Source organism: Salmo trutta, chromosome 8 (genome assembly GCF_901001165.1).
Source record: "Salmo trutta chromosome 8, fSalTru1.1, whole genome shotgun sequence".
Lineage (NCBI taxonomy): Eukaryota > Metazoa > Chordata > Actinopteri > Salmoniformes > Salmonidae > Salmo > Salmo trutta.
In genome coordinates, this window is record NC_042964.1 from 2168443 (window position 1) to 2181043 (window position 12601).

The 12601-nt window shown below is 44.2% G+C and overlaps 1 protein-coding gene across 3 annotated transcripts in view; it reads right to left on the minus strand.

Annotated features, from left to right (window-relative positions):
• Positions 1 to 554: 554 nt before the first annotated feature.
• Positions 555 to 12601, minus strand: part of LOC115198042 (zinc finger protein 638) — a 69817-nt gene continuing 57770 nt past the window's right edge. For 2 of the 3 annotated variants that reach the window (XM_029759708.1, XM_029759707.1), the window contains 4 exons: positions 11484 to 11647; positions 6140 to 7130; positions 3614 to 5431; positions 555 to 690 (listed from right to left, as the gene is read on the minus strand). In XM_029759708.1, coding sequence (XP_029615568.1) covers positions 571 to 690; positions 3614 to 5431; positions 6140 to 7130; positions 11484 to 11647 — 3093 coding nt within the window. In that variant the 3' untranslated portion in view covers positions 555 to 570. The remainder of the gene's footprint in view (positions 691 to 3613; positions 5432 to 6139; positions 7131 to 11483; positions 11648 to 12601) is intronic. The other variant, XM_029759709.1, reaches the window with a different exon arrangement.

The window sequence follows — 12601 nt, forward strand, 5'->3', positions numbered from 1 at the left end:
AAACCCTTCACCCACACACTATTTACTGCCCCTAAACCCTTCACCCACACTATTTACTGCCCTAAACCCTTCACCCACACACTATTTACTGCCCTAAACCCTTCACCCACACACTATTTACTGCCCCTAAACCCTTCACCACACACTATTTACTGCCCTAAACCCTTCACCCACACACTATTTACTGCCCCTAAACCCTTCACCCACACACTATTTACTGCCCTAAACCCTTCACCCACACACTATTTACTGCCCTAAACCCTTCACCCACACACTATTTACTGCCCCTAAACCCTTCACCCACACACTATTTACTGCCCCTAAACCCTTCACCCACACACTATTTACTGCCCCTAAACCCTTCACCCACACACTATTTACTGCCCTAAACCCTTCACCCACACACTATTTACTGCCCTAAACCGGTCCGCACCACGGACACACAGCCTCTCTGATCTAACAGACACACAGCCTCTCTGATCTAACAGACACACAGCCTCTCTGATCTAACAGACACACAGCCTCTCTGATCTAACAGACACAGTGTGATGGGTCTGGGCTGGTTCTGATCTAAGAGACACCTGTACCTGTGTTGTCAGTGTGCCGGGTCTGGGCTGGTTCTGGAAACTTCTTGGGCTGTTCTTCCTCCATGTCATGATCACCTCCAGCCTCATCCAGGGTCACCATAGTCTGATAGGAGAGAGATTAGAAGAGGTAGTGTGCCTGTCTAATAAAACGTAGAAGAGGCCACGCGTCTTGTAGTGATTCCTATGTTGTTGATGTAAATAATATTTGTTGGTCTGTGGTGTGTAATGAGGAGGAACCAGACGCTGAACTTGACGCGTTTATGAACTTGCTTATTCCAGTTACTAATAAGTACCCATTAAGAAAATGGACTGTAAAAACTGTTAAATCCCCGTGGATTGATGAGGAATTTAAAAATGTTATGTTTTAGAGGGATGAGGCAAAATGAATGGTAAATAAGTCTGGCTGCACAACCGATTTGGCTAACGTATTGCAAATTGAGAAATCATGTGACTAAACTGAATTAAAAAAAAGAAGAAACTACACTTTGAAACAAAGAGAAACGACAAAGAATGATATTAAAAAAATCAACTTTGGGGGGAAAATAAACAAACTCTGCTCCTTCATTCATTGAATCAGATGGCTCATTCATTTCAAAAATCGACTAGCCAACTACTTTAATGATTTTTCATTTGCAAGATTAGCACATTTAGGGATGACGTGCCAGCAACAAACCGCTGACACTACACATCCAAGTATATCTGACCAAATTATGAAAGACAAGAATTGTAATTTTTGAATTCCGTAAAGTGAGTGTGGAAAAGGTGAAAAAAAAATTATTGTCTACAACCACTGTGATTATTATTATTTGACCCTGCTGGTCGTCTATGAACGTTTTAACATCTTGGCCATGTTCTGTTATAATCTCCACCCGGCACAGCCAGAAGAGGACTGGCCACCCCTCATAGCCTGGTTCCTCTCTAGGTTTCTTCCTAGGTTCCTGCCTTTCTAGGGGTTTTTTCCCCCCTCAGCGCCTGGTTCCTCTCTAGGTTTCTTCTTAGGTTCTGGCCTTTCTAGAGAGTTTTTTCCTAGCCACCGTGCTTCTACACCTGCATTGCTTGCTGTTTGGGGTTTTAGGCTGGGTTTCTGTACAGCACTTTGTGACATCGGTTGATGTAAAAATGGCTTTATAAATACATTTGATTGATTGATATCATCAATGACAAGCCACCGGGGTCTGACAATCTGGATGGAAACTTACTGAGGATAATAGCGGACGGTATTGCCTCTCCTATTTATCATATCTTCAATTTAAGCCTACTAGAAAGTGTGTCCCCTCAGGCCTGGAGGGAAGCTAAAGTCATTCCGCTACCCAAGAATAGTAAAGCCCCCTTTACTGGCTCAAATAGCCGACCAATCAGCCTGTTACCAACCCTTAGTAAACTTCTGGAAAAAATGGTGTTTGATCAGATACAATGCTATTTTACAGTTAACAAATCGACAACAGACTTTCAGCCCGCTTATAGAGAAGGACACTCAACAAGCACAGCACTTACACAAATGACTGGTGATTGGCTGAGAGAAATTGATAATGAAAAAGATTGCGGGGGCTGTTTTGCTGGACTTCAGTGCGGCTTTTGACATAATCAATCCGTCTGCTGCAGGAAAAACATCTGTGTTATGGCTTTACACCCCCTGCTAAAATGTGGATAAAGAGTTACCTGTCTAAAAGAACACAGAGGGTGTTCTTTAATGGAAGAGTCTCCAACATAATCCAGGTAGAATCAAGAATTCTTTAAAAAATTACAGCCACACACTAGGAGCTCAGATGCAAAACAAATTATTTATGTCCAACGTTTTGACAGACAAGCTGTCTTCATCAGGAATTCCCCAGGGCAGCTGTCTAGGCCCCTTACTTTTTTCAATCTTTACTAATGACATGCCATTGGCTTTGAGTATAGCCAGAGTGTGTATGTATGCGGATGACTCAACACTATACATGTCAGCTACTACAGCGACTGAAATCACTGCAACACTTAACAAAGAGCTGCAGTTAGTTTCAGAATGGGTGGCAAGAAATAAGTTAGTCCTAAATATTTCTAAAACTAAAAGCATTGTATTTGGGACAAATCATTCACTAAACCCTAAACCTCATCTAAATCTTGTAATAAATAATGTGGAAATTGAGCAAGTTGAAGTGACTAAACTGCTTGGAGTAACCCGGGATTGTAAACTGTCATGGTCAAAACATATTGATAGAACAGTAGCTAAGATGGGGAGAAGTCTGTCTATAATAAAGCGATGCTCTACATTTTTAACAACAAGGCAGATCCTACAGGCCCTAGTTTGTCGCTCCTGGACTAATGTTCAGTCGTGTGGTCAGGTGCCACAAAGAGGGAATTAGGAAAATTGCAATTGGCTCAGAACAGAGCAGCACGGCTGGCCCTTGGATGTACACAGAGGGCAAAGATTAATAATATGCACGTCCATCTCTCTTGGCTCAAAGTAGAGGAGAGATAGATTTGATCACTACTTTTATTTATGAGAGGTATTGACATGTTGAAAGCACTGAGCTGTCTGTTTAAACGACTAGCACTCAGACACCCATGCATAGCCCACCAGACATGCCACCAGAGGTCTCTTCACAGTCCCCAAGTCCAGAACAGACTATGGGAGGCGCACAGTACTACATAGAGCCATGACTACATGGAACTCTATTCCACATCAGGTAACTGATGCAGCAGTAGAATCAGATTTAAAAAAATAAACATAAATACACACCTTATGGAACAGGGGGGACTGTGAAGCAACACAGACATGCATACACACACGATAACATGGATTTTGTGTTGTAGATATGTGGTAGTGGAGTACGGGCCTGAGGGCACACACTGTGTTGTGAATTCTGTAATGAAGGTATTGTAATGTTTTTAAAATTGTACAACTGCCTTAATTTTGCTGGACCGCAGGAAGAGTAGCAGCTAATGGGGATCCATAATAAATACAAATACACGTGTGAGAGAGAGTAAATTAGTGAGAGAAATCAAGATACAAGCAGACAAAAAGAAAGCAGTAGATGTTTCCTGACCTCTGTGTTGAAGGAGTCTCCTGATTCGTCCTCCTGGCAGAATGGGTGTGGCACCGGGCTAGGACCCTCCCCTCCTTCCTCGCCAATGATCTCATCAAGAGTGACCAATTCTTGAAGGTCTGCCTCATTTATTCCGCTCTCCTGATCCCTCGCACCCTCCTCTCCTCTCTCATCCCCATCTCCTCCAATCTCATCCAGAGTCACCAACCATTCCGTATCCGCACTGAACCTCCCCTTCCCCCTCTTCCATTCCTGCTCCTTCTCTTTGCTCCTCTCCCGCTCTGTACTCCTCCTCTCCTTCTCCCATTCCCTCTCTCGCCGTTTCTCCTTCGCCAGTTTCTGTTTCTTCATCAGCTCTTCCTCTTCGGCAGCGTCGTCAGGGTAACTCTCCTCTTCCTCACTCACCTCATCCAAGGTGACGAGGTTAGTCTTTTTGTGGGTACCTCCCTCACCCCTCTCTGACTCCACTGTGGGGGTCTGTACCTTCTCAGGGGTTTGTGGTATCTTCTTACCATCCTTCTTTTGAAGTGTCATATTACCGTTTTTGTAACTCTCTTTCTGGGGTTTTGAGGTACCCTTAGATTCAGTAGTATGGTTTTCCAGAGTTTCTGTCATAGCCACCTGATCATCGACAGAGTCCAGGATGTGGAACCCTTCCATCTCTCTGGGTAGAGAATCTCTTCGGTCTTCATCGTCTTCTACAGAGTCCAGGACGTGGAAAGCAGATTCTTCTTCGTCTTGGCGTTCCTCTAGAGTAGTTTGGAGCTCCTGGGAACCCGTAAATTCAGAGGCTGCAGGCACCACGGTGTCATCCACAGTTTTTTTGAGTATCTGTAAACCTCCATTTTCTTCTTCTTCGGGTACTTTGCCAACAAGTGATTGGGGCACTTGGTGACCCAACACCGTCTCAAGCTCTTGTAGTTCTAGGGTCGTATGAAGGTCTTGCTCCTTGGCTGCGGCAGACGGATCAGTCAAATCAAGCTTCAGTGGACAGTCTTCATTCTGAGCCTCGCTACCCAGAATCGAGTCACCGTTTTTAGCCTGGGCCTTCTCCTTACCCCCGTCTACCTCTGGAGGTTTTTCAACTTTAGTCTCCATATCAATCTCTGACCCAGCACTTTCTGCTTCCTTGTTCGCCGGCAATGCCGTGTCCAACACTGACACCTTGTGGTCGGATGACAGTACCACACTCTCCACGTCACTTCCCTTTGTGACCACTACTTCCTCTACCAACTGAGCAGCGGCTGCTTCCGCCATTGGCTGAGACAGAAGCTCCACGGGAAGAGGCTCCGCCTCCATCCCGACTGTGGGGTCATCGTCAGTGACAGTTTCTCTGGGTTTTGCGGCTTCCGTTGCTACAACAGCAGCTGATGACCTGGTCTTGCGTCCAGAGGTGGCAGGTGGTTGAGGTTTTGCCGCCTGCGTTTTTTGGGCTGTTGCGGCTTTTCGTGGAGTCTTCTGTCCAGAGGGGGTAGAGGTAGAAGAGGAGGGGGTGGGAGTGCTTTTGGATGGGGGTCTCTCTTTCTCCTGGCTAGATTTCGTTGTAGAAGTTGGGGTGTCAGGGGTATCCCTCTTGCGTTTGGATGATCGTTCCGACCTTTCATAGGCGCCATCTTGGGTATTGGGTGATGAAGATGATGGCTCTGGTGGGTTGGGTGATGAAGATGATGGCTCTGGTGGGTTGGTGTTGTCCGTCTCATCCCCTTCCACCTCGTCCACGGTGACGAACTCATCCATGTTGAATTGGTCCAGGTCGAATGGGTTGGTGTCACCGGGATTGACGTCGGACGTGAACTCATCCACCACGTAGCCAACACCCTGTGGTATGAGAGGATGAATCCATTGAATTAATCAATCTATCTATTTTCCAGAAGTTCAACAGAAGTGCTGTACTTTGAATCAGACGTATGTAAGAGAGCAATGTGTGAATGAAAACCAAATCCAACATCTTGCTATAACAGATTGTAATGGTTTGGATTCTGTACATTACTATTTGAATGGTGTGCTTTTATAAATCTGATGCTCTCCTTTCTCTCTGCTGCCTCCTTATCTCTAGACTCACTCCTAGAGGACTGGCTAGTTCTACTACGGTGGCTCTATGGGACAAACAGAAACATTAAATCACTGCTAGAGAACTGGCTAGTTCTACTATGGTGGCTCTGTGGGACAAACAGAAACATTAAATCACTCCTAGAAGACTGGGTAGTTCTACTACGGTGGCTCTGTGGGACAAACAGAAACATTAAATCTCAGAAACAGAAAGAAATCATGTTTAACGTCTCATTTAGACTTTTAACAACAGCTAAACTTAAGGATATAACCTGAATATGAAAAACTACATCCCCCATCACTCCTGCTTTCTCCTTCTCTTACTTTGTCTCTCTCCCTGGCTCCCGTACTGTCTGCTCCTCCTCCCCTACCTCCCTTCTTACCTTGCTCCTCTCCTCCTCCTCCTCCTCTTTCCTCCCTTTCTCTGTCTCTCTCCCTGGCTCCCGTACTGTCTGCTCCTCCCTCCTCCCTTCTTACCTTGCTCCTCTCCTCCTCCACGTCTTTCCTCCCCTTCTTCTTGGCGGGACTGCCGTCCTGTCTGTTGCTCCTGCAGGAGCCAGAAGAAGAGCTAGAGGAGTCGCCGCGTCTCGACGTCGGAGGACCCTGCTCCTCCTCGGAGGCCGCCCGCCTGCTTCTATGCCTGGAAGAGTCTCTCTTTTCTGGGGAAGAATGGTCCCTGCGCCGGCCTCTTCCTCCATAGCCTTGGGTCTTCCCTTGGTTCTTCTCTGGTTGTCCAGAGCCTGAAGGTGGTTTCTTTGCTCCTTCTGTCTGTGTTGTGGTCTTCTTCGCTGGTGTGGTTGGAGGCTTTTTATCGGTCTGTGACTTCTCAGGTCGGAGCTTTTTTTTCTCGTCGGAAATCGCAGATCTATTTCTCCCATCTTTTTGAGTCTGTGTCGGTGTCACTGTCTTCTCTCCAGTCTTCTTCTCTGGTTGAGTTGGGGCCTGGTTCAGTTCTCCAGCCGGGGTCTTGGTCTCCTCCTTCTCCCCAGCAACAGAGCTCTTCTTGTCGGATAGAGGCTTGTCCTGGCTCTTCTTTCCCTGGTCCTGTCTTTGTTCCTCAGCTAGTTTCTCCATGCGGCGTTGGTTCACTGCTGCCTCCAGGGCCTTCAGGATCTCCTGAGTTACCGGAGTGAAGTCTAACAGTTTGTCTTCAACTTTTACAGACACTGGAAGAGCTACGGGGACAGAGGCTGATGTTACCGGTGTTTGTGCTGGTACGGAACCAGCAACGGTGTCAGAGTCGACGGGATTGACGACATCATTTGCGTCAACATTGTCGGTAGCATCGCTGGACTGGACGGCGCTTACGTTATCTCCCGATTGTTCGGTAACCACAGGCTGAGTGGCAGAGATAGCTGTAGCACTGGCACTGGCGGTGGTAGCAGCGGAAGGAACAGGTTTGACTGGTGTTGCCGTACCTTTAGCGACAGGCTTTTTGCCTTTGACCGCCTTTTTCTTGGCTTTGGTGCTGAAATGACAGACATTAGACATAAATTACAGTAAGTGACGTTGACATGCAAATCCAAGTCTAAATGTAGAGTACAACTTAATGGACCGGAGTTGTTCCCTGAACAGGGAAAAACTCTGAGCCCCTAGTTGTATACAACAGGGAAAAACTCTGAGCCCCTAGTTGTATCCAACAGGGAAAAACTCTGAGCCCCTAGTTGTATACAACAGGGAAAAACTCTGAGCCCCTAGTTGTATCCAACAGGGAAAAACTCTGAGCCCCTAGTTGTATCCAACAGGGAAATATGTACAGTGTTTAGTAGAGGACTTCACAGGTCCAAAAATACCCTGGTGGCTTTGATATGAGGGAGAGATGAGAGAGCAACCAACCAAGCAGACTCGCGCTATAGTAGTCTAACAGCTGCCATAGCTAGGTTATTGATCATCCAATAATGATTACGCAGAACCTGTCTCGACTGCATCAAAATCAGAAGACGCTAATTAAGCTAGCTAGCTAAGCTAATTGAGTCTGCAAGCGTTTTCTTTCTCGTCCTACACAGTTACAAACAACTCCATTCAGAATCTACCTGTTAGCTCTTGATCGTTGTAGCCTATCCTTCTCCTTTACCTCCATCGATTAGATATCTCTTAACTTCTGCACCACAAGGAAGCTCTATGACTGTAGCCTTATTGCCACTTGGATGACTTCTGATTGGCCAACGACAAGCTCCACTCTCGTGATAAGCAAAGAGCAACAGCATCAATTATAGTCTGTGTCTCTCTGTGTCTCTCTCTCCCTCCCTCCCTCCCTCCCTCCCCCCTCTCTCTCGACAAGTCAGTTAAAATGAGACGATACCCGATACCTGTGACAATCATATCAGATCCGACCAAGATCAGTGACATGATTTAGAATTCTGGATCCGGAACCGGTCGGGTCCCGGATGGGGTCCAGTTGGGTCCGTGAAGACCTCTATATCCTAGAGTCAATATCCGTGTCTAAGCGGAAATCTAATTAGTATAACAAAACTATCCCCATCAAAATCCGTTTTATTGTTGTATGGGCTGTGTCTCAATCCATGACGTCGGCCTTCCACATCTGCTGTGAAAGGTGGCAAAGCTACGATGTTTGTCAAGACTACGAGACATCCCGAAAAAAAATCGGTATTCTCACCAAAACATCTGTAACTTCCGAACGGTTTGGCCTACAAAAAAACACTATGGAAAGATGTGACTCACAATGCTCTCCGTTTTGCTCTCTACGAACCCCCCCCCACAAGAGTCATAGGAATTGTCTTTAGTCTGTACCGCCAACTTCTGTCTGTAGCCTACACACTAATACGACACCTCTGTTTTAATGTCTCTGAGTCCAGTAACAAGGAAGTTAGACTGGAAGTCATTGTGTTACCGCCAGTTAGTAACTTCCTTTAACCTCTCTAGGGCAGGTGGCACCACCCACCTACGTAACAGCCAGTTGAATCCTGTGGCGCGATATTCAAATACCTTAGAAATGCTATTACTTCAATTTCTCAAACATATGACTATTTTACAGCATTTTAAAGACAAGACTCTCGTTAATCTAACCACACTGTCCGATTTCAAAAAGGCTTTACAACGAAAGCAAAACATTAGATTATGTCAGCAGAGTACCCAGCCAGAAATAATCAGACACCCATTTTTCAAGCTAGCATATAATGTCACAAAAACCCAGAAGACAGCTAAATGCAGCATTAACCTTTGATGATCTTCATCAGATGACACACCTAGGACATTATGTTATACAATACATGCATGTTTTGTTCAATCAAGTTCATATTTATATAAAAAACCAGCTTTTACATTAGCATGTGACGTTCAGAACTAGCATACCCCCCGCAAACTTCCGGTGAATTTACTAACAATTTACTAAATTACTCACGATAAACGTTCACAAAAAGCATAACAATTATTTTAAGATTTATAGATACAGAACTCCTCTATGCACTCGATATGTCCGATTTTAAAATAGCTTTTCGGTGAAAGCACATTTTGCAATATTCTCAGTAGATAGCCCGGCATCACAGCGCTAGCTATTTAGACACCCAGCAAGTTTAGCCTTCATCAAACTCCGATTTACTATTAGAAAAGTTTGATTACCTTTGGTATTCTTCGTCAGAATGCACTCCCAGGACTTCTACTTCAATAACAAATGTTGGTTTGGTCCCAAATAATACATAGTTATGTTCCAACAACGGCGTTTTGTTCGTGCGTTCAAGACACTATCCGAATGGTAAATAAGGGTCACGCACACGGCGCATTTTGTGACAAAAGATTTCTAAATATTTCATTACCGTACTTCGAAGCATGTCAACCGCTGTTTAAAATCAATTTTTATGCCATTTTTCTCGTAAAAAAGCGATAATATTCCGACCGGGAATCTGCAATTAGGTAAACAGACGAAAGAAAATACAGCATGGGGTCGACTCGGGCACGCGCCTAAGCCCTTTGTCCTCTGATCGGCCACTTGGCAAAGGCGATAATGTGTTTCAGCCTGGGGCTGCCTCGATATCGTTCAGCTTTTTCCCGGGCTCTGAGAGCCTATGGGAGCCGTAGGAAGTGTCACGTTACAGCTAAGATCCTAAATGTTCAATAAACAGAGCCAAGAACAACAACACCTTGTCAGACAGGCCACTTCCTGCATGAAATCTTCTCAGGTTTTTGCCTGCCATATGAGTTCTGTTATACTCACAGACACCATTCAAACAGTTTTAGAAACTTTAGGGTGTTTTCTATCCAAAGCCAATAATTATATGCATATTCTAGTTACTGGGCAGGAGTAGTAACCAGATTAAATCGGGTACGTTTTTTATCCGGCCGTGTAAATACTGCCCCCTAGCCCTAACAGGCTAAACTGCACGCAGAGTCATAAAAATGGTATCCATGAGCTCATCAGACTCTGGGGAAGTAGACAAAGGGCTTCACTGTCAACATCCTGAAGTATCCCTTTATGCAAATGAATTACTTAAAAATCATACAATGTGATTTTCTGGATTTTTGTTTTCGATTCCGTCTCTCACAGTTGACGTTTACCTATGATAAAAATTACAGACCTCTACATGCTTTGTAAGTAGGAAAACCTGCAAAATCGGCAGAGTATCAAATACTTCAAATAGTTCACCCCACTGTATATATAAAAAAAAGAAGGTATTTCACCACTTTTTTCAATCTCATGTCATCACTGCGACTCCCCAACAAGAGTAATGCGTCCACCAAAACATGACCAGCCAAAACAACGCTTCTTAACACCCACCCACTTAACCCGGAAGCCAGCCGTGTGTCAGAGGAAACACTGTTCAACTGATGACAGAGGTCAGCCTGTAGGAGCCCAGCCCTCCACAAGGAGTCGCTAGAAACAGAGGGTAAGGTGGAGCTCTCACCATGTCACCATCCATCAATCCCTCTCAGATCTCCACAAGTGTCTAGACTCAGGGGTTGTTTCGGCCAGTCAGTAACCCTGGCACTGTCTAAAAAATGTTAATGTCTGTCAAACGCTTGCTTCCTCTGTCCTTGGGAGAATCTCAATTGTATTTCTTTGAGTCGTCGCAGCCTCTCCTCGTTTCCTTTCAAAAAACCCATTGGATGAGAAGTCAACCCCCTTTCAATACCTTCTTATCCAATGGGTTTTGAGGAGGCAGCAAGGAGAGAGGACGTGCGGATTCAAGGAAAAGCTATCCCCTCGTTTCCTTCATTCCTCACCTCCATCTCCAAGCACATTGGGGGGAGAGGAGTGAAGGTTTACTGATTATATGAATTGCATTATAGGTTATTATCATTGTCAATGATTTTCTTGACAGAAACAATGGTATTATATTGCTGTATCATTATATAAACTATTACAAAATATAGAAATGCTGTTGATTTTTTCCATTGGCTATAAATGATTGAACTGTTGACTAAAGCACAAACAGACCTGGCTACCTGGCTCCATTTTGAATGACAAGTAAATATTTAGTTGTCATGGTCTCATTGTGCCGATCTAGATCTATTTATTACATGTGAAGCTGCAAGAAAAATCACATTTAAATGTATATGAAACCATTTGGAAATGTGGATCCTGATGTCACACCTTGGCCGTTTTATTTATAGAAAGACACAAATGTAAAAATGTACAGTTGCAAAGCATGCTAGGTATTATTCTAATGAGCTCCTGTAATCTGAACTTTTCAGTCAACACTACTGTTATGTCGCTTCAATTGATTTGACTTCTTGGTTTGAACTTCTATTTCAATTTAAAATGTTGTCACACTATAGAAAGAGTCATATATAAAATAGGTGTTATGGTCACAGTAATGTATAGATATACAGAGACAAGTAATGAAAGGTTGAGGTAGACATTTACCTGGTGACAGGTGTCTTCTTGGCTGGGGGCTGCGGCTGAGGTGGGTGTTTAACCTTGACCAGCATGTTGAACTTCAGAGGTTTCTTCTGAACTACACAGGGGAACTTCTGGAAATGAAGACATACTGCCATCGCTATCGAGGACGACTCCATCTCAAAATAAATCTAAGAGAGAGAGACAAGACAAGAGGGAGGTAAAAGGATGAGAGTGTGTACAACAGGTGTGTAAAAAACAAGACCTAAAAACACCTGACTGTTGTCCTTCAAGACATAAAAACACCTGACTGTTGTCCTTCAAGACCTAAAAACACCTGACTGTTGTCCTTGTCCTTCAAGACATAAAAACACCTGACTGTTGTCCTTGTCCTTCAAGACATAAAAACACCTGACTGTTGTCCTTGTCCTTCAAGACATAAAAACACCTGACTGTTGTCCTTGTCCTTCTTGCACTCTAACACGTCTTTTCTTACTGATTTCCCTGATAGCTGCTTTAGTTAGGAAGGTTTTACATGCAATAACTATGGTTGACTTACCAAGCTTAGCTGAATACACTGACAGTGTTATTTTGGTTGTTCACAGCTGGAATCCTTAAATTGTGAAACCACCACGTCTAACAGCGACATTACAACAACAAAGAAGTTACTGCCAATCAACACTGTTTCCGCTACTGCGGATTCCGACTTTAATATGAGCACTTTTTTAATAAACAAGAACCTTTTCAAAAATGTGATGTAAATGCATCTTTCTTTAGTTTATCGTACTACGGTCAACATGTCAGGAATTTTTGTCACTTTCAAAAAAAATAAAAATAAAAAAGGGCCATATATCCATTTCAAAGCTCACGACATTGAATCGTTTAAAAGCGTTAGAAACGGGACGATGTGAAGTAATTTATTTTAAAGCTAGACCGAAGCGAAAATGAAGTCGCCACGAGCAACAGATAAAGATGATTCGAGATGCGAGACTTTGGTCTAACACGGGACCTACGTACGGGCAATGGTTTGATTCACGCTTTTACAACGTGGGGTAGCAACGGGACCAAAAACAATAGAGAAGTTTAGCATCGCGCTTTCGACGCTCTTAGTTGCGGAAATTGACAAGATTATGCGGTTGACTTTC